At 38.0% G+C, this 27,359-nt stretch overlaps 1 protein-coding gene across 8 annotated transcripts in view; it reads right to left on the bottom strand.

Moving 5' to 3' along the window:
- Window positions 1-27,359, bottom strand: part of COL14A1 (collagen type XIV alpha 1 chain) — a 253,923-nt gene that overhangs the window by 189,011 nt on the left and 37,553 nt on the right. For all 8 annotated transcript variants that reach the window (XR_012774563.1, XM_075495203.1, XM_075495201.1 and 5 more), the window contains 13 exons: window positions 26,551-26,670; window positions 24,968-25,132; window positions 24,404-24,565; window positions 22,823-22,974; window positions 21,703-21,832; window positions 16,282-16,427; window positions 14,814-14,943; window positions 11,480-11,619; window positions 9,656-9,782; window positions 8,433-8,572; window positions 5,139-5,271; window positions 3,915-3,986; window positions 2,970-3,112 (listed from right to left, as the gene is read on the bottom strand). Coding sequence is in view for 7 of the 8 variants with exons in the window: in XM_075495203.1 (XP_075351318.1) it covers window positions 2,970-3,112; window positions 3,915-3,986; window positions 5,139-5,271; window positions 8,433-8,572; window positions 9,656-9,782; window positions 11,480-11,619; window positions 14,814-14,943; window positions 16,282-16,427; window positions 21,703-21,832; window positions 22,823-22,974; window positions 24,404-24,565; window positions 24,968-25,132; window positions 26,551-26,670 (1,760 nt within the window). In the remaining variant the exon portion in view is untranslated. The remainder of the gene's footprint in view (window positions 1-2,969; window positions 3,113-3,914; window positions 3,987-5,138; window positions 5,272-8,432; window positions 8,573-9,655; window positions 9,783-11,479; window positions 11,620-14,813; window positions 14,944-16,281; window positions 16,428-21,702; window positions 21,833-22,822; window positions 22,975-24,403; window positions 24,566-24,967; window positions 25,133-26,550; window positions 26,671-27,359) is intronic.

The following is a 27,359-nucleotide window of genomic DNA, read 5'->3' as shown; positions in this document are numbered from 1 at the left end:
GCCCAAGTAAAGCTTTGCAATATTTTGACTTGTCAGTAAAATTTTAATCTGAGAGAGCCTCCAAAGCCTGAATGGGAGCTACCTAGCACATGGAGTGGACATGGTAAAAAAGAGAAACCAATCCTATGTTTTCTGCACCAAACCTGTGCTCTGAAGTGACGTTATTGGAAGCAAGGTCCAATTTCATATTTCAGACCCTCCCTGGCCCATGTCCATTGTGTGAATCTATCACCTGAGCCAGCAACCACACATATTTGGCAAGAAGTTGCGAGACCTATAAGCCCTTTAAACTCAAGGGGAAAAAGCAGAAACTGAGCCTAAAAGTGTTTTGTTGTTTCAAAGAAGACTGATGTATGTGATGATGGTGGAGCAAAATTTTCTGAAGCATATACACAGACAAGAAAGCTCTTGCCAGTTTTAACGCTCCGGGATACATTCAAACTACTTCTAACTTTGGCAAGTGATACACAGAAGGAAATTAATCTAATACACCCAGGTGTTGAGACTTGTCAAAAAAGTACCACATTCATTGATCAAACTGGACAAAACCATCTAAATACATGTGCATGAAAGGTTCACATGCTAAACTCTTCCATACACATACTGAAAACACACAAACCATGTTTCTGAAAAAAAGAACAACCAAGGGTTTTGGTTTTTTAGGAGAGGGGATGCAAGCATTGAGAACTCTCTCTTTTCCACATGTGCACATCAGATATCTTCTACAGAACAATATAATTTTCAGCAGTGAGAAACATTCTTGGCTTTGAGGAAGAAAAAAAATGTGATCCTTCCAGTATGTACAGCACACCCAAGAACATATATGCAATTTAGGGCTTGACCCTTCTGTAGTGAAAAGTATTCTATTACATTTTCTAGTCCCTGATTTTCAGCCCATTGCATCAAGGATTAAAAAGCTTATTAATATTCTTATGGAAAGGGAGGAGTAACTGAAATTTATATCACTGAAATCAGACCCAAAAAACTTAAGCATCCACCACAGAATAGTAATGCTATAGTATATTTAAGCGCAAATTCCACAAAGCTTTTGGGTTCTGCTTAAGAAATGTACTTAAACATATAAATACTCCCCTAAAAATTGAACATCTGTGTCATTTTATTGACATCTGTGTTGCACCTCTCAGATGCTTGAAGCCACACGATAAAATACATTCTTTCCATTTAAAATGTGCTTAATTTTAAGTATAATCTTACATCATTCCTTGTTCAGTAAAGTATTTATGCACGTGATTAATTTCAAAGATGAAACGCATGGTTAATCTGTTTGCTGAATTATGACCAAAGATAATAAGGCTTGAGAGTGTACTTAAAAGTAAATAATTTGCAGAATTAGAGCCAAGATACCTACCTAATCTTACAATTTTATAATTTTCTTTAATGAGCTTTTGAGTCAACTCTAATATCCTTCTGATAGCCAGAATATGAATACCTTTCCTACAGTTTTAACTTCCTTTTAAAATAAGTGTCTTTGAATACTAAAACAGATACATTTATATCATCCAACTGAATTTGATTAAGCTTCCCAGAGCTGAAACAGTAAATCTGGGATCTGAATTTCAGAAACCTTGGGTTATTGTCAGAAGAACAGTACAATTTGTGCCATTATGCTGTGCAAGTTTGCCACTGTATTATATACTATATTATCATATAGTTGAGGTAAATTCATAAAGCATGTTTTCCAGTCCAAAAGGAAACCACTACATTGAAAGTTCATTTTCAGATTATAGTTGAAAGAGATGGCTAAAAAGCAATTTTCTACCAAGGTCTCATAAAAGATGAACGAAACCAAAATGAAAAAAGACCGATTCTTATTTTTCTAGAAAAAAGATATTCAGCTAACTCCTTTTATTATTTTTTATTGATATAGTCTGATATAGGGCTAAAAATGTCAGCTGCTAGACATCAAAAAGAATATCCCATATTTTAGATATAATTGTTCTATGAAGAGAAGTGAGTCACATGACAGACACTGAAGGAGAATTATATGGGTAATATTTTTGCATTCTGAGCTATTTACTATGAGAAAAACCTCAAACTATAGAATTTAATCTCTTAAATGTATCTACATAGAGCTATCTCAAAATTTTATAACTTAGTTTTTGTGGAAACCAAGCACTGCAATACTAAGATTTCCCCATTTAAAAAACAAAACCAAAACAAGCACTTGGCCTCCCAGAATTCTGAAATTATCTCAAAAATTGTGAATCTTAAAAATAAAACTGCTAGGGCTTCTTTTTTTTTTTTGTAATTTGCTATATGCACAAAAGAGTACATGCAGTACTCTTCATTCTTTCAAATATTTTCCAAAATCTTGATCACCAGAAACTTTTTTTGTGTAAGACCATTTTAATTTTGATCATCACATGGTATTAGAAAAATAAGAAATATTCTTAGGTACTTAGATTAAAAAGTCCTGTCCTTATTGTGACATGTTCAGGTTAACAAGCAGTATGAAAACCCTGCATTTGAACTTTAATTAGATTGCTTTAGCATAAAATGAGACTTTTAGGAAAGGAGCAAAATTGCTGAAGGAAAAAAAAAATTACTTAAGATTGTCCTGTACAAACATTTAAGAGTTGTTAAAACACAATCTCAGGATAGAAAAAGGCCTAGGAGTAAAAAATCCCCAAAACAAAAACAAACCCAATAGCTTAGACAAATATTGAAAATACAGGAAAAATAGTTAAAAGACTAGCTGCCTGTCCTCTGACTTCTTTAAACATCTGTGTGTCTGGGCCTTGATCTTACATTTGACTGCTGTTGCCTGCAGTGCAGTGGGTGCTATATGATTAAAACTTTGAAGTTCAATCTCACAGTAATACCAAACATGGATCTTCTACTAATTGCAACAGAAGTGTCATATAAGAAGATACCATGCCTTAGCAATTATTAAACAAACTTTTCAAGCTTATGAAGCCATTCATAAAACCCATACAGACCATTCTTACCGCTTCCTCAGCACGGTCACCTTTCGCAGTGAGATAGGTCACTCTGAACTGCTGAACATTGTAATCTGAAATGTCCCATACCACCCTCAGACTTGAGGTTGTTTCATCATCTATAACAAGGTTTCTGATTCCTGTTCGAAAAACTAAAGCCACAAATATTTAATTAATATTTTCTCAACTCTATTTTTAGATTTAAAATTGTGCTAATTATCACCAAGTAGCTACAAGCTCTACTGAAGTCACAGTGGGGCTGCAGATCCATGGTGGGGCAAACCCATATAGTTCTGTCACATTTGGGCTTAATAACATAAAAACTTTAACCATTTAATAAAATAATAGTTATCCTATACTGCCCTTAACATATATTACCCCATCTGCTTTGTTTACATAACTCGGCTTATGGAGCTTTAGAATAATCAAAACTCCAATGCAGCTGGAATGCTACAGAAGAGAAATAATCCAGAACCGTTGTTCCTTAAAAGTCAGTTTTCTAATTCCAGAGAAAACAAACAGAACACTCAAACTAAACAAGATTCTGAAGAGTTTCCAAGCTCATATTTATAAAGGGAAAGAGAAAAGAGAGTTGAATTTTCCAAATTAGTCTCTGTATTCCTATGTAATATCGCTGGTATCATTCAGAGTCCCTACGCTGTGTTATAGGTTGGCTCCTCATCCATACATGGCACATGCAGGAAGCAGGCCACACGCAGAAGGGTGGTGCAGGAGCGCGACAGTGTGCATCTTTCACCGGTGATGTCCTTTGCCTGGGGTCTACAGCTCCACAAGATCTGCCATGGCAGTGTGCTGACCGAATGGACCATTAGGAACTGGGGTTATCAGCTCCTTGGTAATATCACAGCTCCCTGCCCCAGATGTGGGTGTGCCTATGGGGAGCCTTAGCTCTTTGCATTCGGCATGTAAACTGTTGACATTTGCTCTGTTTACCTGCTGTGGTGGGCTTAGAAGTTGTGGTACTGGTAGTAGTCACCGTGGTAGGTATTGTGGTAGTCCTTGCAACTGAAAAACAATACTCAGCTCACTAACAATTCAACAAGACATGGAAGCCACAGTATTTATCTTGTAGTTCTAACTACGACAATGAAACTATGTGCTCACACCTACAACTATCCCACACGCTGCAGGCATTTCGGACACTACAAGGGAACTATTCAATTGCTTTACTTTAGGCACATATATTTGCAGGATTAGAACTTAGATGTACAGATAAGACATAATTATAAACTGTACAATTTAAATAAGAATGCATATAGTTTCCCACATTTCTGGTTGAACTATGCATAATGACTTCCACTGACCATTTGTTAAGGTTGTCAGATTAATTAAATCAAAAGCTTTTTAAGGGTGCTTCACTTCTGTCCATGCGAAAAACAGAAAGTACACTCAGCAACACTAAGCAGTATCAGCATCATTTGGATGAGTAAGGGCTTCTTGTCTTAACAGAAGGTTCAAGATTAAGCCTGCGATTACATTACTAAGAATCAAATAAATTTTTGAATTTACACATGAAAAATATAGTTGTTTACTTAACCAAGTCACTATCCGTAAAAAGAGAATGGATAGAGCAATCTACCTGAAATGCTGGCCACTGTTTCGATTATAAACTTATTTTATATACACTGTATGCGATTTTCAAGTTTTATCTTTGTTACTTCCATGTTAATGTCACAGGATGCCTGTGTAAGCTTTTTCGGACCCCTATTTCAGCCAAGAGTGAATTCACCTCTAGTGAGTATGAATTACATAAATAAGAAAGAAAAGGGGATACTGTAAATGCCAAACTTCTTAAATGAAATTATTGTAAATTATTTACTTTAAAACATTTACACACACACCCCTCCAATCTAATATATCTTCTCACAAGGAACCCTGTTCAAATGTAGGATGGAAGAATATCTGCCCAGATCCAAAGGTTACTAATATCACAGCTCAGATAGGGAGCCAAACCATCATTTTGATTCAATGCCATCTACCACATAATATTAAATAAGAAAAGCAAAAAATACAGTCAGCAAAGCCCGGGTGCTAAACCACTGCATTCTTCAATATTATAGCTACCCAAAGATGGACTATATTTTAAATATAAGATATATGCATTAAATTTACATCACTTAAACATCTCTAAAAATTACAATCAAGAGTTTGTCTTACATGTAGCTCCAAGAACAGCAACAACTTCACTTTCATTTTCATCATCAAATACTGCCAGCAAAGAAACTTCATATTCTGTGTTGGGCAACAAACCCTCAATAACATGACTGTCTGTGTCACCATTTATGACAACCTAAGTAACACAGCAAGATTAAAGAAAATCAGTTCTGCATTTGATTAATGTATATGAATTCACTGAAATGAAAGAAGGAAAATGGATGCTCCTTTAAAATAAATGAAATCTACACTCAGATCTGCCCAAAGAATTTATTAGCTATGTTGAAATAAAAAGTATCACAGAGTACATCTGGAAAAAACGCTGTTAAGAATACTTAAAATGTATTTATTATTTTGTGACTAGCTTGATTATTCTAATGTGTAGTCTTATACTTTCACCCACAACTAATTAATTGCTAAAGCTGACCATATGCATTTCATTTGAAAATCACTAAAATTCAAAACATTCATCAATGAAAGCAACTTAACAGGGTAGATTAACTTTCATTCATATTTCTACCATTCAAGCACTATTATGACAAATGTATTCAGCATCTCCACAGCCTTACAAAATGCTGTTTCTATACCAGAATTATAATTTCTATGTATATATAGATTATATATATATAATATATAATTTCTATACCTGAGTTACAGTTCCACACATCTGAATGCAACTTGAAAGAACATTTGCTGCAGACTTGGGGATTAGGGGAGATGTGCTGATGAGAAGTTTGCTATATGGTGTGGCAATTTAAATAGTAATTTTCCTTATTTCTACCTATGACAGCAGTAGAAGACTCACATGTGCAATGTTAACTGTAAGCAGAAGGTTTCACTTCAGATTTTTGTGCGTTTCATTTATTTTATTGGAAGGGATCAACAGATGGACAGGAGTTGTAGCTAAAGGGACTGTAAAGCAGAATGCAAGGAGCCTGAGCAGTAATTCTGGTGAAATGGGCCGACTGGTTTTGGGAATAGTTTTTAGGTTACGCACACAGATACTACAATAAAACAACCTTTCTCTAGGATAACACTGGCAAGTTTTTAAAGGTGACCACTGTATACACAGAATCAAAGTAAGAATTATAATGGAATTAAAACAATAGATATATGCTGCATAAAATCTGCTACAGCAGTTAGCAGAAACAGTGAATCACACTTTATCCTTTTAATTACCACAGGAGATTTCCTGAGTTGGTCCTGGGGAAGACGGACCCATAAAACAATCACAGACCTTCTGAACTCAGATACAGAAAACAAAAGCAGAAAGAAATGAGTTGGGGCCATGCCTTCTACAACTATCAAATAATGAATTAGGCACCCCATGCTGCACACTTTCTGGCACAGATTTTCTTGGGAAAATTTCAGAAACAAGCTTCAGTGAATCTAGCTGTATACTAAGTAGGTGTAAGTAACACCTTCCTTTCCAGTTCCCCAGAGCCTCTAGTCATATACCAAATCATTATAAAATATCTATACATAGTTACTATCTTATACATAACTTTGGCATACTTTCTGAAGCATAAGTTCCATCACCCTCCACTCCCTGCTAATTTAGCCCACAGAGAAGACCACAAAAAAAGAACACAAAGTGCTGAACTTTCAAGTGGAGAGGACAAATAACAGAAGCAAGAATAGTAACAAGTGCACGAGTATAACAGCACGCATTCTCTACTGTAACCTAGAAATAAAAGGTCACTCTTAAATTTCTCTGGCTCTTTAGCACTGACACCCCACTAAACACTCCTCACCCATCAACAGTGTGGGTGAAGCAAGCCGAGAGGTGTGTACTTCTCACCACCACCCCCTGACCTCACTCAGCTAACTGGCAAGTTGGGTCTTGGGAGAAAGACAGAGGGAGTGCATGTCATTTCTCTGCATGACTGATCACTTAGCTGGGAAAGAAGCTTAAAGAGGCAACAGCCTGGAGGTATTGTGCTATCCTAGGCCTGACCCCATTAGAGAGGTCATGCAAGGAGAACAAGAAAGCAGCTCGGTTATTTTTAATATTTCACCATACTAAAATATTAGGGCCTCCAGCGGTTCTTAGTGAATACAATGAACAAGTGGAACCTTAACAGTTCAAATATTTCTTGATCATTTATTCTCACACTCAGAGAAGACAGATATCGTAAATCTCACTTAAAAATGCACATGGCTTAAAGGGATTCACTGACAGCTACTCACTGGAACTTAAACAGAAACAAATCAGTTCACCTACTGCAGGAGAAAATGCTAGGGGATCACCTGTGTTCACTCACTCATCTGCCAACTCCTCCTTTCCCCTGCTCGCTCCTGTAATTCCTTTCTTTCTTGCGTGACTACCTCTCACTAGGTGAAAGGTAGGAAAGATTCAGGCTAAGCTAAATTTACAGAAAAAATGTCACATAACCTAAGCTGGAACAACTGCTTTCTGCCCTAATAGATGGCAAAACAATGCATGAAACCTAGGGCCAGGTGGAAAATGTCATCTTCCCCACAGAGTTCTGTACCCAGATAAACAGTCTGTGGATGTGGCCTCTCTTCACAGTGCTGATGCAAAAAGAACAAGACATTTGAGAGAGTCATTAAAGGTTGAGGAGTACAAAAGAAGCCAAAAGAATGAGGAAAGAAAGAAAGAAAGGGAAAGAGGAAATGAGACAGACTATGAAAGGTGAAAATTTGGGAAAGGGAGAAAAAATGTCTTTTTCTACTTGGAAAAAGAGAATAAAGCAGGAAAAGCTAAAGGGAAGAAAAATCATTTAAAAATTGAGACTGATGAAAATGGCACTATGGAGAAGACGCACAAGGGCCTAGAGCAAAAAATACAGCATGAGGGGGAAAACGAGAAAGATCCATAAAGAGGAATAAAGGAACAATCTAGTAAATTAACTATGTGTAAACTTTTCCCTTTGTAACATTACATAACTAAGGCTTCACAGGCAATTTTACTGTGGCCAGCACATTAGACAAACGTGGAGCTTTATTGTGAGGATATCGCTGCTCTGGCTCAGCTACCACCATCACCTTCACAGCAAAGTGAAGAACATGAACCTCTAAAAACTGAAGTAGCATCAAACAGCAATGCTAGTTCTATGGCAGTTGGCACAGTGAAGAGTAGATTGATCATTCACAAATATTATTCAAAAAGAAAATGGAATATTGGGTTGATTTTGGTTCAGAGAGCTTTGCAGTGGGGCAGATCTTTCTGTAAGTCAATTGGCCATATTTAATTCACAGAAGTTGCAGCATAGGTGTGCTCAGAATGCAATTCTCTCTTCTATTTCACACCCTCAGAAAGTCAAGGCAACTCACCTCTTCAGATTCCCCCCCATCCAAAGGAATCCATGCTAATCTGTAAAAAGCAATATCTGAGGAGGTGGGCTTCCAGCTGACCCTAAAACTATCTGTCGATGCTTCATCAATTTCCAAATGCTGGGGAGCTGGAACTCTTTCTGCAAAATATTATGCAAAAGAAAAGTGAGAGTAAATTATTCTCTGAGATTTGCATAGATGGCAATGTCAAGCACGTACCGTTTTACTTGCAGTTTGTTACAAAGAGTATAACATGGGAGGTAGATAACAAAGGCGCTGCAGATTCTTTGCACACTTATTTGTACTTAGGGAAGTGTCTTTTAGTTGGGGGAGGGGAATATGCACAATACATGCTCTTTATCTACTCTAACTGGACAAGCCTCCTTATCCTCTCTCCACTGAAGGAGCTCCATGCAACACTCATTGCCTCTCCTTTGCTCAGAGCTCTGTGCACTATGCTCTTTTCTTTTCCTCTACCTCAAAGCAAAGTCCCAATCTCTGCCCTTTCCAGAGACTCTGTGTGCATTTCCATTTGCAGTTTGCATGTAAGTATCAACCTCTTGTTCCGTACATGTATGTTCTCCTTCCTCTTCCACCTCATGTTTCTTTTTCCTCCCTCAAAGTCCTTCTATTCCATTGTTATGTTGGAAAGCATTAATAAGTGTCATCAGTGCCATTTGTTTAATGCAGAACTACAGTTACAGAAGCTATAACTGTTCTAAATGGACTACAGGAGCCTTAAATGTCTTATATTTTCTCCTTTTGATGTTCCAGTTTCTCTGTATGTATCTAAGGTTCTACCCTTTATTGCCTAGATAGTTCACTGGTTAAATGTATGATTCAAAATTCACCACACTTCAGCTGGAGAGACAAATGCCATCACACTGAATGATGCTTCAGAATGCTGGGGAGACAAACGCTTTCCTACCTAATTACAATAAAAGATGCTTTAAAATGGCAGATTGTGGAAAGACTTAAGAAATGAACCTTATCCACACAAATGTTTTCATGATGTCAAGAGATGACTCCCATGAGTAAGGATGCAATTGGCCCCATAATAAGGGAGCAAAGAAGCCTAAAACTCCAATGAAAATAACAGAAAGCATTCCATATATCTGAATTCACAACCAGAGACACTTGCTGTTACTGGTCTTACTTTCCAGTAAAGTAAGAGAGTATAAAAATTCTTCTTGGAAAGCCTTCAAAAGTTTGGTAATACTTACTTGTGGTAAAGCTGCCAGTAAGTGGTTCAGATTGTCCTTCATCATACAGGGAGAAAATAGCAACAGTATACTCTGTAAGGGGTGTCAGACTTTTTAGAGTATGGGTTGAAACACGACCAACTTCCACCTAGAGAAAGAATAATTTGCAACAGATATTGATCACACACTTTACATTATCAGTGTCTGAAATTCTGCTGGGTAATGATGATACAGAAAAAGAATGTCATGTAATTAATAGAGAAATTCTGTGAAACTATGCACAAGTATTAATTCAGGGCCATAAAAGCTGACAAAATCAATTAACATAGACAAACTAGAGAAAAGGAAAATTTTGTTTATGACAAACTAAGGAAAAGGAGAATTCAGCCTTAATAAACCTAACTCACTAGCTAACATATTGGCACTGCATGTTCAGGTACCCAGAAGGAGAAGGAACTTTTGGGGCTATTGAATCCAGTCCCTTATCGTGGATAATAATTGCATAAACCATTATGTTTAACATTTGTCAAGAGAAAAGATGACAGTTTCATCTGGTCTTTATCCAGGCTGCAGTTAACATGACTTTGCTGGGGATATAAAACTCAAAGCTGTATCAACTGGCAGTTTATCAGTCCAACTATTCAGTGTCACGTTAGCTTGGCACCACAGGGGAAATGCTACCGATGCAAAGCAAACAAAAAACTTCCACCTGCTCTTTGAACAGACATAAAGGAAAAGTTAAGAGGTAGATAAAAACCTACTGAACATTCACTCACACTATAAAGTATATTACCACAAGCCTGAGATGTTCAAATACCATTGCGGTGAGTACAGCCAGATGTATTATCTATATTAAGGGTCATCAACAGGAAGAGGTCAAGTGATTTCTAATTTAAATTTTAAGGGACTTAGCAGAAAGAAAAGACACAAAACATTGCACAGGTATGCTCTCTTCTAAACTTGGGAACAGTTTCTTCAGGTTTAATACGAATATTCCATCTTGTATGGATGAAAAGCCAGATATGTCCCAGAAGAAACATAATTACACGTAACTACTACGGAAGACTTTTTTGGAGGGCTAAGTTATCTATGACAACTTATTTTATAAGGGATCTGGCCTGTTTTAACAATTGGACTCATTTACTGCAATTTTTTTTTTTTTTTTTTAATTTTTCTGTATTTTTTCAGATTTCTGTATTAATATCATTCCATCCCAGTTTTCATTCTATCACAGAATTCGTGCTGCTAAAAGCTATCATAAAGCACCTTTAGTAACAAGGCATAACTAAATATTCATAAGTAAATTATTAAATGCAAGAGTCTAAGTTAGAACATCTTGGTATCATCTTATCATTCTGTTCAAGCCAAAACCTGTTTCTAGGAAGCAAGTTTTCAACATATAATTAAAGCAATAAATGTTAAGAAAATGTGGCAAAGCCTTCAGATAGTCTTTTTGAATGAGCTTGAGTCCATGATGTATGATATATTGAAAGACTTGTTATCTGGACTAAATCAAGAATAAATATTTCCACACCATACATTTAGTCAAGATCCTGCACCTACAAACCATTGTTCACTTGAGTAGTTTCCTTCAGTTTATGTGCGCCAGCAATGACTGTTCTGGTATGTAAGAAGTTCAGAGTACTGTCCCCCACACCGATGATCCACTCCAAACGTGTACCCAATACTTAGCAAACTCTTATGTGCAGTAAGTTTCAGAATTCTTTAGCAAATCTTTTGTTACAGCTTGCAAGGTGCTTTTGTTTATAAAAGTTACCCTTAATAATTACAGAAGTTTGGGGCGGTCTGAGATTGGTTAAGGGAAGAGAAATGCTAATAACTTACCTCATTGGTTTCTGTTCCATCTGTTTTAACGTACATGATGCGATAGCCATTTACATTTTTGGAAGCAGGATCCCATGTTAGCTTAGCACTACTGTGTCCAACATCAGAAAATTTCAAATTTGCTGGTGGACTTAGAGGCACTTGAAAAGGAAAGACATAAAACCATCAAAGCAATTCCAAGTTTTAGGTGTGAAATTTTTCACGTCTTGAAAACAAACAGCACGTTTTCCATTCAAAAATTTATGTCACCAATATTTATATTAAAAGACCTATATCAATGGAGCTACACAAGTAATTAAAGGCAGGTAAAATGGCTTAGCTCTTTGCTGAAACAGAACTTTCAGTCTTGCTAAGTACATCTCAACTAATACTGAAAAAGAAAGAAATTACATTATTGTTCATAGCAGGTATCATAGCAAGATCTAACCTACACAATACTTGCAATAAATTTGTGTTTGTATTTGTAAAGTAATTTAATTCAACTAGATCTTTATTCTACATGCATTTGTTTTCTATGAGTAACCCAGCAAAAATATTTCATGACAGTAGTATTTTGGCAAAAAACTTTCCAAGTCCTAAAAGTCCCTGACATAAGGGTAAGTTTGTGCAAAAGCATAACTAGCTCAGAAGATCTCCAAAGATGCTAATTTTTTTTTACCTCTGCTTAACCGTTCCTCTTTTGTTACACAAAGAAGCTGTTTCCTAACAGCAACCCCAGTTAAAGCCATATTTATAAACTATATATTCCTTGACTGTCATGAGCTGAATGAAAACAAGGTCATGCAAGAACGTCTCAGACTGCATCCCCTTTTCTGTCACACCAGAGAAAGCAATTTGTGCTGTTACTCTCAGCAGTAGGTTCTGTATTAGCCCCACATCTGCTAATTTCCTCTGAATTTTGAAACCTTTCTCTATCCATCCTGCCTTCACACACACACTCCTCACCAACCTATGTGGACAGATAAATATCAGCACTTCAGAAGCTGTTTCCCTCACACAAGAGCACATGGGGAAAAAGCAAAAGATTAAAAAACCATATATTATGTGAGATCTTTACTCAGGCCATGTATCGACTCAGAATCTGCAAGCAAACACCTAACCAGCTTAGGAACAGTCAAGTCAACTTGGCTATGAGGAAAGAGAAGACGGGAACACACTGGAATTGTATTAGATGGGTTTGCCACACTTTCTGGCATTCAATATATTCCCCTCTAGTGAAGGGAGTATCACGTGCTGGCTTTCCTTTCTACTTTCTGTCAGTCATGGAATGCACTTCATTTCACCATCCAGGCCATACCACAAAATGCTTCAGTCTCAGCTCTTTCCTTTTGGAACCAGCCTCCTGACAATGTTGCTCTCAACCACACAGGCAGTCCTGCTGCCAGAGTTCCGTGATATTTACAGTGAGTCTTGGTTAAATCCTGGCCCCAAAAAGAAACCCCACCCCAGAATGAGCTTGCTGATCATACCTCTGTTTGGCATGGAGAAAGGTTTCGCTACAGTAACTGAGATGATATAGTGTGTAAAATAATATTATTTACTAAATACAGAATATCAGGTACTACACATAATACTACTGCAAATTAGGCAGATCACTTCCCAGGCAGATATATGCTCCAGGAAGAAAATACCAGGTAGCCTGTTCATTAGTCAAAAGCCAGAAATAATCACACTGAAAGAAAAAAAAAATTAGCTTAAATCTGAATCTGGACAGGGAAGACATTACCATTGAACACTGACCATGTGGGACAGGTGTGCTCACCAAGAGCTTGCTTTCCTCCCAGATTGCCCCACTGCCTGATCAATCAAAGCCTGTTAGAAGAGGGCTTATTTGAATAGCTGCATATGGAACGTTAGAATCAATCTTCTTTTATATTACACTGCTAAAGACCAGTCAGAGTTGGTTGCATTGAGTCACCCTAAAAATAAATGAAGGTTGCAGGGTAGTTAGTTTTTTTTTATTCTGGTCTGGTAACAGCAGTGATGATGGGCTGACTAACATATGTTACTAGCTTCTGTGATCAAACACTGCGGTCATGAATCCTCAGCTTGTGCCAATGTATCTGGAATTTGCATGTGATCTTCCATCCAATGTGTTAGCCAGGTTTAGAGCTGTGCAGCCTCCAAGATCATACAATGTGAAGTGAATTCAGGCTGGCACAGTCATAAACTACATAACCTACTGTTTAGGATAAATGAAAACCAAATATTGGGCAGATATTGACCAAAACCGGGGGGGGGGGAGGGGGGGGGGGGGGAGAAGGACTGAGAGACAAACAGAGGGAGAAAGGGACAGAGGGACAAAGAGCCAAAGATTTGATTCTCCAAGTGTTAAGAATCTTCTATACTCATTTCAAGTCCACAAACATGCCCAGGTTGCAGTAGTTCGCTATTGGCGCTTGTCTGTCTACAACTGTCCTCTCAGAGATGAGCCAGTTCAAACAGCATTCCTAGAGCTTCTTCCGCCATTAGTTGCTGACCTTACAAGCAATTGCTCTGGCCCTTCTTTTTCTTACCACTCCCATGCCTGAACTTCTCTCACCTATTAAATGTAAGTCACTTTCACACTGGCTTACTCATGCCAAGAGCACAAAACAAGAGGAAGCAATCACTCCACTGCTGGGAGCAATAGAGATGTCACTGAATGCAGTCCCAGAAATATCTCAGCAGCACAATCGCTTATTTTCAATTCCTTTGTCTTCCAAATGCTGAGGCTATTTAGAGAGCTGACATACAGTGCTCTGTACAGTTAGCAGAGGACAGAATTTAGCTGGCGAAACTCTTGCTGCTTATTAAAAACACACCATCTATCATGAGTGCACAGGCGCTTTCAAACCCTTCGTTTACCAGATGTTAGGCAGCAGGGGTTGGACAGAAAGCTTCTCTTTGCTTCTTTTCTGTCTGTACTACTACTGAGCCAGAGGAATGAACTTCTACATCTGAGCAGGCTCACCCACACACCTGGTTCTCTGGCTACAGGAGGCTAAACAGAGCAGTCTCAATTTAGCTCTACATGGTGACCTTCATTCACCTTCAGCAAGTTCAGAAAACCATCAGTAGTCCCACCAAGATCAACAGGGATATCCACAGTACCGCTACCAACAAGGCAGAAGAGTTCACAACCCTGTTCCAAAAACAAGCTGTTTTGTAGAAACTCACATCCTCAGCATCTATAAATTAAGTATTCGCACTGAGAAGCTTAAGTACAGTTAAGACCTTGCCCTATGGACTATTCAAATCAGATATTTTAAAATGAGATGTCTGCTCTCATATGTGCAAAGACTATTCTGAAGTTTTATTAACACTGAAGTGAATATAGATATGTGCTACCTACATGTAGTTTCTTGTCCTGTAAGGGGATCACTAGCTTCTTCTCCAAACATGGCATAAACTGTGACTGTATATTCTGTATTTGGCAATAGTCCATCCAGTTCAAGATCTGTTGAGGCCTCCCCAATTTTTATCTAAAAACACCATGAATAAAAAAGAGACATTATTTATTAATTCCAAATTAGCTCACAATGAGGAAGAATACTATTTACACACTTGAAATTAGATATGGGATCAAATGCTCTGCTGAGCATTTGTCTGATACTGTGCCTGCAGTACTTGGCTCAAGATTTTGGGATTTTGCACAATAATCAAAAGAACAAAATTGTCAAAATGCCAAAAGCCAACATACAGGTAAGAGGACTTTAAAAGTAACTAGTCATATTAGCAATGACAAAATAGTCCTCTCTAGAACATGCAGCTAATAAGACCTTTTTATTCCCAGCTACACCTTGTTTCATCTTTGGTCACAGGACTGAAATTTCATAGGAGGAATTGATTTCCATGCACACTGACATTCAGATTTGTTGCTGTTTAAGGTGTGTATCATTTTCCTCCTCCACCTCTTCACTGAGAGCCACATTAATATGGACTGACTTATTTATTGAAAAAAAGTCTTTCTTTGGGGTAAGGCTCAGTCCTCCTGAATCAGCTAGTTTTCAGGGAGGCCCCATTTTTAACAGAATTACGTGCTCACAGCCACTCATTTAGCAAGGAGCACAAGTCTATGCGAGCTTTCAGTAGCTTCCTACACTCTCCACAAGTTCGCATGCCCCTGCATGCTTTTCAGTGTTCTTGCTTGAACAGAGAAGTTGTACATAATCTTAATTATACATATAGAAACTTGAGCATAAAAACTTATAAATACCAGACCAGAAGTTCCATTGGAACTATGCTAGCAACTTTAGAAAAATCTACTGGTTTTAGTGACAGAAGACTGGACATTACCTTGTCCCACCTTCTTTTCTTTCTAAAAATACCTTCTAAAAATCACTTTTGATGGAAGGCATTATTTTTAAATTTAAAAGTAAAAGTTGAACAGAACTAGAAGAAAACCAATAAATGTCACGTCTGTAAATTTTATTTACTTTAAAGGTCCTGATGAGAACAAAGGCTAAACATCATATTCTTCTGATAACACACTTTCAAAATATCTTAGTTTTACTTTATTTTTTCTTCCTTTGAGTGTTAGTTTTATATGATGATACAGTATCATCTCATGTATCTTTTTAAAAGATTCACCTTAATTCAGCTGAAATTGTTGCATTTTTATGGCAATGACATAAAAATAATCAACTGGTACTTACACTTTATTCATAGTCTGTAACACATACAGTACTTAAGGCAGCCATGCAAAAAAAACCCAAAGTGTTTGCTGATCAAGTGGGAGGTTAAAGGCCATGTACTAGTTTATTCTTTAAAAGATTTATTTTTTTAATATTTGCTATTCAAATGAAAGCTCAATACATCACCTCCTTCTCATCTGCTGCCAATCCTTCTGTGAGGGGAGCATATAGGATCATGTAACCTGTGGCACCCACTACTCCATTCCACTTCGCTCTCATGCTGCTCTGTGACACATCATACAATTGCAGATCCGACGCCATTGGCAAGGCAACTACAGCAGAACAAGAGATAGACACTTCAGTTGTCTCACTTGAACAACCAGCTATTTTTCAAACAATTTATTTTACCCCAGGAAACACAAAGGAATATAGCTATCTCCAGGCATGGAAGTGCTGTCTGTATGCCACAACTATGAAGAGCTGATTAGTACATAAAAGAACGCAGAATTAGAGAAACAAGGAAATTATGACCTAACCAATTCCAATGCCAGGGCAGAGCTACCCCTTACAAAGCAGTTCAGCTCTTTGTCCTAAATGGCTTTGAACATTTCAAGTGGGAGGATTTCTGTTCTTCAAGCATCAAATCACTCTGTTCAGATCTCACCTTTCCTTCTCCCTGATCTGCAGGAGGATGACCACTCACTATCAAAGAATGGGTACAGTTGCTATTAGGAACAAGTAGTAGTCCCCAGAGGTGGCTCTTTCTGGCAACAGTTCCCAAGTCAGAGCGTGGGAGAGACAGCCATGAGGTAGGACACCCTGGAGGAAGCCCTGAATGAGCATGTTGCACACAGCAAAATATTCTGACTAAAACTGTTGTGTGTTGAAGGCCTGGACTGTCCAAACTGGCTCCCAGGCCTATGTCAGTGGGATTATGCAAATGTGGGCAAGATCACCCATTGCAAATCATGGCGAATGCTAACCTGGTGAGTACAACTAAGCAGGCTGAGTGAAATTCAAGCATTATTTAGGAGGTTTACTTGTGAATTTAAGGCACTGATACCAAAACATAGGACCAATCTGGGTTCCTGAATATTTCTTTGTATTTCTGTAACTCTTTAGAGTAACATTTTGCACTTCTCTGATTGTCCTCACTTCCTTCCTCTCACAGAATAACATCCCAAGGCCTCTCCACTGCTGTTACATCATTGATGGATCCCACCAAAATATCCACTCACTGGAGAGATACAAGGGAACTTTAGCTGCTACTTTGGAAATTCTACACTGAGAATAGTCCCTAAAATGACTGAAAGGGTCTTAAAAAAACAGAAGGCATTTGGTAATTGGTATCAAACCTTTCCTATTAGGAACTCAGAGAAACTGTAATAGGCTGGATGCTAAGCCTCTACAAAGCTCTGCTTTGCATGTTTCTGAAGAATCTGATCTGCAAACACAGGTTCAGCAACCAATTTTAATTACAATGCTAATAATTCACAGAGCTTCTCTCATCTCCTTGCCCAAACAAATATTGCAGCCTGTCTAGGTGACATGTCCAAGGAGCAGTATATCTATTACTTTATGTTCAACAAGCCCTAACAGAGCTCTTAACTTCCCATATACAAAACATGCCAGCCTCGTCCTTTCTTGTTGATCGAGGCCGTTCACTCAGTCTGTTGTTCAGGTCTGTAAACGTGGACAAAACTTCAACCTAGGCCTCTCTTTAGGTTTCCACTGCCAGGTTACCCATCTATCTTCACTTCCAAACCTTTCATATCCTACCTCCCTCCTATTTAAACCCTTGTTGATGTGTTGACTTACATTCCCATGAATTCCCACACTTCCTCTAATTATAGGGAGAAACTACGCATAAACATTTTCAAATGTACTTCCGTCTCCTCCCTCAGAGCTCCACTCAGACCTCTGATACCTACAGAAAGAAACTACATGTTGACATATTCTGAAGGCACTTTCTACCACATTGTCTCATTCCTCTTAAAACTGCCCCAAGATCACAGAGAGAGTACCCATCACCTGTCCTTTTCCATATTCTGATTCTAAAAATCTACAAGAAAAATATCTTCTAACTCTAACTTCTGACTCATATTTTAACTCTAAACAGGAACTCCTAGATACTCTGGCAATATAAATAATAATTAACAAGGAGGTGACTGGAAATTAAACAAGTGGTGTTTTCTACTGGGATTTTCAGCTGAAGAGCTCAGAATCTCAAATATAAATATCCAGTAGATAATGCTGATTTGCATCTTGGACAGTTACCAGGGTATCCTAATACTCTGGTAACATAGGGATAAATTAAACCTACTAAAAAACAACTGGAATAAACTAAAACAGGTAAAAATATATTTGCAGCAAATTAAAATGTGAATGCATTTCATATTTACTTCAAGTTAGAAGTGACTATCAAATCAGAAACCTTTGTAATTATCTGTATGTTATGCATATTGAATGTGTCTATTTAGATTTCACATATCTCTAAGCTATTTTCAATGTTCTGTATGAACAAATGTGATTGGTGGCTATTTTAATCTGTCAGTATCTCACACAAAGGCAGGAATGTAAACTACAATTTTCCATAGTTTTCCATTAGGATAGTAAAAAATACTTTCAAACTGCAGGTATTTTATCAGGTATTCCAACACACTATCAAAGACAGCTGTATAAAATGCTTGATGCTGCATGACCTTGGGGTGTGATCTGATCGGATCTCAGAAAGCCAGCAGGGCTGGGCTCCGTCAGAACTTGACTAGGTGACTTCAGAGGAATACCAGGTGCAATATAAAACAATCCTGTTGGCTCAGTATGTGACTCTCTTCTCTCTGCCTCATTAATTAAACAGGTCCTAACACCGTGTTATGGGGTATAACATGGCTGGAGATGACATTTTGAGAGACTGAGACTAAAATAGAAGTTTCAAATAATTTTATATGATCCTATTTTATTTTCTTTTCAGATTGAGAAGATTAGCACTGACACAGAATCAAAGAACCATTGAGGATGAAAGGCACCTCTTGAGATCATCTAGTCTAACTTCCCTTTTCAGTCAGGGTCAGCTAGAGCAGGTTGCTCAGAACCGTGACCGGTTGGGTTTTAAATATCTCCAGAGATGCAGACTCCACAACCTCTCTGGACAACCTACTCCTGTGTTTGACCACCATCACAATAAAATCATGTCGTCTTCTGTTCAGATTTAATTTCATGCTTTTTTTAATTTGTGCCCATTGACTCTTGTCCTGTCAGTGGGCACCACTGAGAAGAGTCTGGCTACCTCTTCTTCATTTCCTCTCGTCAGGGATTTTTACACATCAATAAGATCACCCTTCTTTCCTCCAGCCTGAACAGCCATAGCTGTCTCAGCCTCTCCTCTTATGAAAGATGCTCCAAGTCCTTAATCATGTTTGTGGCCTTTCACTGGACTCACTCCAGTAAGTCCACATCTCTCGTACTGGGGAGCCCAGCCCTTGACCAAGCATCCAGGCGTGGTCTCATCAGTGCTGGGCAGAGGGCAAGAATCACCTCCCTCAACCTGCTGGCAATCCTTTTCTAATGCAACGCAGGAGGCTCTTGGCCTTCTTTGTGACAAGGGTGCATTGCTGGTTCACAGTCAGCTGCTTGTTTACCAGGACCCGCAGGTCCTCCTCTGCAGAGCTGCCTTCCAGATGGTCACCCCCCAGCATATGCTGATGCACAGGGTTATTCCTCCCCAAGGACAGGACTTTGCACTTCCCTTTGTTGAACTGCATGAGGTCAAAAATGTTTTCCCCTTCATATATCCCTGCTGACTAATTCCAATCACCTCCTTGTCCTTCACGTGTTTGGAAAAGGGTTTCAAAGATTAGTTGCTCCATCACTTTCCCAGGGATTGAGGTGACAATGAACCAGCCTGTAGTTCCCCAGATCCTGCTTCATAAAGGATTGACATTTGCTTTCTTCCAGTGTTCAGGAACTTCTCCGTCACCATGACCTATCACACATAATCGAGACTGTGCTCACAATGACATAAGCCAGCCCCCTCAGCACTCACAGGTGCAGCCCATCCTGTTCCACAGACATGCGTGTCCAATTTGCTTAAGTGCTCCCTATACTGGTACTCCTCAAATAAGGGTAAGTCTTCCTTTCTCCAGACTCTCCCACTAATCTCAGCAGCCTGAGATTTCTGAAGGCCATTGTAACCAGTAAAGGCTGAGTCAAAGAAGGCATTGAGTGCCTCTATGTTTTCCACTTCATTTGTCACCAGGTCCCCTGTCCCATTCAGGAGTGGGCCCATGTTTTCCTCAGTCTTCCTTTTACTGTTATGGACTGTTGCTCTTCACATCCCTTGCCAGATTCAGCTCCAGGTTGGCCTTGGCTTTCCTAAACTTACCCCTGCAAGATCAGACAGAAACTCTATACTTCTCCTATGTCATCTGTCTCTTCTTCCTTCTCTTATACACTTCCTTTTTATGACTGAGTTCTGTTAGGAGTTCCTTGCTTATCCATGCTGGCCTCCTGTCACCTTTGCTTGATTTCCTACTTGTCAGTATGGACCTTCCTTGAGCTTGTAGGATGTGATCTTTGGGTATCAAGCTGCTTTTCCGGATCCCTCTTCTCTCCAGGGCCACATCCCTTGGGATTCTTCCAAGCACATTTCTGAAGAGACTGAAGACTGCTATCCTGAAATCCAGAGTTGTGGTCCTGCTTTTTGCACTCCTTCCTCCTCTTATAATCCTGAATTCTACCATCTCATGGTCACTGCAGCCAAGGCTACCTGTGCCTTTAAAACACCCCATCAGTTCTTCCTTGTTTTTAAGTATCAGCTACAGCACAGCACCTTCTCTTGCTGGATCCTCAACCACTTGTGTCAGGAAGCTGTTGTCAAAGCACTGCAGAAATCTTCTAGATTGCTTGAGCCCTGCTGAGCTGTTCTTCCAGCAGATGTCAGCTATTGATATATCACATATTGACTTCCTGGCTCCTAGTTTGAACTAAAAAGTTACTCTTTACTTCCATTCCTAATATCTGTCATATTTACTAAAAAAGTAACTGTATTTTGTATACAAATACATAAAATTGATATGATCAATAGCATCACATTATCTCAGGTACTAGCATAGTTTTCATTATAGAACCCAAAACTGTAAATGTATTCGTTCTAACAATATCCCAAGTCACTATTTTACAGACAGAAAATAAATGAATCACTGAGAAAAGAACTTACAGAAGTTACCTTGAAATGTTTGGCACCGGTGGGAATCGCATGCAGGTATTTCCGGTCCCACCTAATCCTCCACTCATTAGACCATCTTCAGCCACAAACCTAATTTATAAAGCTTGGCTCCATACCCAAAGTGTAGGAATGGTCTAATTTAGGGTTCAATACAACCGACTTCAAAGTTCAGCCCAGAGATAAAACCTTTCTCAGTGTTTAGATATCCACAGAGCATTTGGACTTAGGAACTTAGCCCAGAATTAATTTAAGGCAAATGCATTAAAAGAAGCTAAATTGAAAGAGAATCCCTTCTGCATTTCTTTTTCACAAAGACTAATGCTTACACAGTGTGATTAAATGCAGACAGTCAAATCCATAACAAACATGATAAGGATACTTACGTGTAGTTTCAGTTCCACGGAGGCCCTCACTAGCAGCATTTGAGTATATAGCAAATACAGCTATCTGGTATTCAGTTAAAGACATCAGGTTTTTCAGAACTGCTGTTGATAAGCTTCCATCTACCACAACCTGTTTAGAAGAAAGTTCAACTAAATACACATAAAGCAAACTAACTGTATTACCATCAAATCAATCAATCCCTCTTTCAGGCCATTTTTACACTGGCATCTAAGAATCAATGTACTAAAGTTCAATTCATAAATCAAATTTGCTTTTGCTACCTTTACGTACAGTAAGGTGTCTGAAAAAAGAACAGCAACCATATACATAATCAAAATGTTTAGCTGATAAACAAAGGAATTGCTTAGATAAATAAAGTGTATGGAATACACTTTAAGAGTGTATATTGGGCACTTTCTGATATAATTACTACATCATTATAAATATTCCTTTAGTACTACATACGTACACACACAGTACTTCAAATTGACATTAATACATATCCATGGTAAACAAGTTTCTAGTACAAAAGGAAATAAAATATATCCTTAGTTAAATCCTTTTGCTCTTCTGCCTTTCCCTTCAATTTTGTAAGTTGTCAGCTGAAGCCAAAAGCTTGTTCTACTGCATTTTTTCCCATCTCCAAAATGCCTCAGTCCTATTCAAATAAACATCTCCAGACTTTCAATGACCAGTTGTAGATGTCCCAAAATATACACCCGTATCATCTTCCTTTTTATGAATTATTTTTTCTTAGAACTGAAAATCTGGCTTCCTATCAGTTCCTACCTCTTCTGTTCTTGTAAACAGAATGGTGCAGGGGAAATCTATAGAATTGGTTCAAGTAACCGTATGTAAGCAATAATGCAGGCAGTTCACACCACCCCCCGAAAGTGCTCATTGTTATAGCACATTTACTTTAAATTACATGACAGAAAAGCAGCCTGGCTACTACCTAACCTTCACCATCATCCAATGTGACCATATCTCCTTTCTGTAGTGGGCTTCAGAGCCCATATAGGGAATTTCGGGGTAGATTTAAATAAGACTATGGATTTTCTGTCTGGTTAGTTCTTGCTGTTGTACTAAAAATTTCTGGGAAGCTTTTCCTCCTATTACCTCTTCCGGTTGTCCTCCTCGAGTAGGATAGTACACAACCCTGTATTTTTCCACTTTTCCTGGTGCATGGGTCCAGCTAACCCGGAATCCTCTAGCCGTTACCTCAGATGTAACCAAATCCGAAGGAGCCCCAAGTGAAGCAGCAATTGTTCCTAGGTTAGAGACAACACAAATTTTTTATTCCCCGCTGCAAAATAATTATTTGGTTTGTGGTATTTGCTGAAGCTCCAAAGATCGCTCCTCATCAGAAAATCAAATAATTGGCTACTGCACATTTATTTAGGTCATTTTCAATGAAACAAAGAACTAATAATAAGAATGAGTACTGCACATGGAGTTTTCACTGGGACTAAGCCTCCCTGTTCTTTCATAAACCTTTATATGAAAGAGACAAAAATACAAAACTAAGCCTTCCCTGTCCTTCCTCCCACCACTCTTCAAGCCCTTTCTTCTGGGAGTTTTTTTCAGGTTGCCTTCTTCCCAGTCATGAAAAACATCCAAGTACATATGCAGCTGTGATCTCCTGTGCTCCTCTGCAGGTTGGAAACTGATATGCTGCCTGTCAGCAGACTGAAGAGATGTAGTGAATGGTCATCTTCTCTGGCAATCATTCTTTTCCACAAAGATGTCCCATCTCTATGGTTTTTCCATCCTCTCCTTCTCAGTTTCCCAATTGACTGCTTACTCCCCCAAGACACAGCTAATATTCTGTATTTCTTCCAGTTTCCAGGTGAATAAAAGAGGAAAAAGATGGAATGAAGCCTTACTAATACACACTTTTTCATTGCACCAGTAGAAATATGTGTGAGGACAGTCTCCCTTACTGATATATATTAGAAGCTTATTGAAAAATCACTCAGCATTTCTGTGGTATTACAGAATCACAAACCAAGCAACACAAACAAAATCCACTGAAGCCTTTCAGAAAGAATTTCGTCAGGTAGGACTGTTTCTCTGACAAATTGCAACATTTTTTCATAGCCATTTCTTTTGTTCAGAAAAGAAAAAAAATACTGTAATCATAGAAGACTTTTTTATATACGAGCAATTTTCTTCACCACCATCTTTTCTTATGCTCTGAAATATATTTTTTGTGTATTAAACAAGAAAGAGAAAAAAAAACCCAGGGACAAAACAATCTTAATAGTTGAGAATTTTGAAAACTTATGAGACAATAAAAACAGTAAGTTAGGAGATGGAAATCACAGCACAAACCTAACAATTCCATGTGCAGCTGTTAAAGTAATTCATCTCCAAACCTGTGTATTATAAAAAAATGTTCTTTACCCACCACTTGGAAATAGTTACAGCAGAATGAATGAATATTTTTGTATTTTTGGTACTACCAAATACCATAGTATTTACCACTGTCAAAGACAGAGAGCAAAAGATCAAAGATATCAAAGCAAGAATAAAACATAGCTAGGAAGATAACTTCCCTGACAATGTACTTTCTTGTAGGCAAGAGGATATACAGCATGAGTCAAGTGCCAGAAGCCAACTTAGAACTGCAGGTATTTGGAATAGGATTTGTAGCTCTAAGTTCATATTAAGTTACATTAGATCTTGTTTCTTACTCACCTTTGATTTCCTTTTCCTGTTCCTCTACTCGTGAGCACACTGTTCTGGTAAGACCTTCAACAATGGTATGCATGAAGTTAAAGTCAGCAACGTTGTAGACGTGTGTGCTGTCAGGTTCAGAGGCAATCTCTTTGAGTTCATTTATATCTGCATTCTTTACACCTTTCATTGGAAAGAAAAATAAAGAAAATATTTGCAACAGAAAAGAAAAAAATCTTGTATGCACAGGGATTGATAAAAAATTACTAAAATCCAATTATTTCTTTTTTTTTTAATGACCAGCTACAGGTTGCTCTGTCATTAAGATATTACTTCAAGAGGTTATTTTCTGCCAGCGTAACTGTCATTTTTTCAGCTGTCTCCTGATAATGTAGCATCCATGTATACTGCTAAATTCCAGTTATAGCAGCAATGAATTGGAGAACATATTAAAGAAGATTTAAAATAATGGTGATAATTACTGGATACAAACAGAAAAGAATAATTCCTTAATATAGAGGGCAACAGATACAAATACACCAGAGTATAATGGGACACAATATATGGATACAGCAGAATACACACCAATAGCAAACAGCTCAATGCCAGCATCTCGCAGGTTTTTAGCAGGAGGGATAACATCATCCTGGGACTTCCCATCAGTGATCAGTATACCGATTTTAGATACTCCAGGTCTTGCACCTGCTTCAGGCTTAAAGCTGTTTTCCAAAATGTAAGTTAAGGCAAGACCTAAAAAAGGAAACATTTTAACAGACTTTAAAAGGGAAAAATGTCCATTAATTTTGTTAATATCACAGTGTTTGTCTTTCCACTCAATTTAAAAATCCTAAGAAACCTCTTAATGAAGTATAAGTATAAAAGAAGAATTTATTTACTGAAAGATTAAATTCCAACAAGCAACCTAAACTACAGAGAAGGTGATGTTCATCTTTAGCAGCCTTTTGATCAGTCAATGTATTTTAAACTGGCTATGGAAACCTAAATTGATCTTCCTGTGAACACATCATCTTTTCTTTCTTACTCGACAAAGTTAGAATAGGAAGTCCCCTCTCCTTCTACCTAAATTGCTTATATGAAAGCACATGCTCTGCATAGCTTAGCAAATCCCCATACTACATACAATCTTACTTTAATTTGTTTCTTTGTTTGTTCTTTCCACTTTACAAGCTGAAAAAAAGCTTAAATAGAGCTTAGGGAGAATGGGAGAATCTGATTTTAAAACTGCTAATTATTTAAAGGGAAGGAAGAAGAACAAATCCTCAGGACAAACTTACATGTCATAATGAGAACCCATCTGAAAACTCTCTGAAGTCCCCCACAGCAAAGGTTCCTAACTCACCTTCTTCTAACATCCATATAAAATAATCATGATAATTTACTACTGGCTACCTCACAGTAATCTCATTGCTGGAATCATACTAGAGTCATTCTGTCCTTTGTCCCACAGCAATCACTCCTTCTACCAAAATAAAGGCTGCTGCAGAAGAGAAGGAGAATCTTTCACATTCTTACTCCCCCTCCCTCCCGCCAAAAAAAAAAAAAAAAAAAGGAAGGCAGCAATTTACTTAAAGCCATGTCTGGGTCTTTGGATATATCATTCTCCTGGCAAGACAGCCAATATTACTAACTGCTGCTTTGATGATACTGGAGTTGTATTCAGAGGCTGTATTTTTCCCAGGTTGACAGGCATCCCCCATTTATCCATCACTAAGTGTCTTCTGGGGCTTCAGTGCTCTAACTACTAAAAGGTCAATGGAAATCTAAAAGCCCCAGGTGATCATTTGAAAAGTTACTATTGCCAGTTGTCAGATATTAAAACAACATTCTTTCCTTCCCCAGAATAAAGCTCTGTGCAGGAACAATGAATGGATTTTGCATTTTCTTCCTAGCAGGTAAAAGATTTTACTTCCAGCACTGAGAGTTCATGTACGCTTTGTTTTATGAGACCCTGTCCTGACCAGAAAGATTCCCAGTGAAGCCAACAAGACAAGCACTTCAGAAAAGACTTCACTGACATTGGATAAAGCCGTTAGCACGCTGCAAAAACCCTACCCTTTTTACCCCTCATAATAAGCACTAACACTTCTTAGTCTGTGCAGCAGAATATGTTTTTTAATAAAAGGGAAAAGCTAAACTGTACACTGTACCTGTTAATGTATTCCCTCCCTTGTATGGGAGATTACGGACTGCATCCAAAACAGCATCTTTTGTGCCATAGGCATTCAAATGCCATTCAATTCGGGGATCACCACTGTACTGTGCAAGACCTAAAGAACCAGAAATTAAGGTAATCCATTAGAAAATAAAGCATTTTTCTTCACATATCTACATTTTATGTAGTTGGTTACCAACAGCTTACCATAGTAAGCTTACCATAACTAGCTTTGCTACCATACTAGAAAAACTGCATTGCTTGATGGCAAAAAAAATAGTATAAATTTGTTCTTAGTGCCAACTCCTCAATGAGTTTTCAAAGGCTTTCTTTCAAGTGCTAAGGAAAGTAAATGAGGAGTACACAACTTTTTCAGAGTTTAGTAAGATTCCAAGAAATTGTTTTTTGAAAAAGAATGATTTTATTTAATATGCTTTTGAACAGACTGAAATATAAGTAGCAGAACAGAAATATAACATTTGAGCCAGTTTAAACCATGAGAAAAGCCATCCATTGGCACATTCTTCCTCTGAAAATTAAACTGCAAGGGTTTGATCTAATGGTGACTGAAGTCAGTAAGACTGTTTCCACTGTTTTTTCTTTTCCACTGACATTGCATTAGAGTTTACTTAAGCTGAGTATCACAGTAAACTGTGGGGAATTAATACTGCAATCATTCCAGCAGCATTACTCTTATGATAGAAGTGCCAGTTCCAGGTGAGGATGAATCTTGCACAAATAAGTAGCATTAAGCTGTTAACTATCCTGAAATCATGAAATTTTTACATTGCTACAGAAATATTA

The sequence above is a fragment of the Mycteria americana genome, chromosome 2 (genome assembly GCF_035582795.1).
Source record: "Mycteria americana isolate JAX WOST 10 ecotype Jacksonville Zoo and Gardens chromosome 2, USCA_MyAme_1.0, whole genome shotgun sequence".
NCBI lineage: Eukaryota > Metazoa > Chordata > Aves > Ciconiiformes > Ciconiidae > Mycteria > Mycteria americana.
The sequence above is the reverse complement of the archived record's forward strand: the minus strand, read 5'-3'. Positions and strand labels throughout refer to the sequence as shown.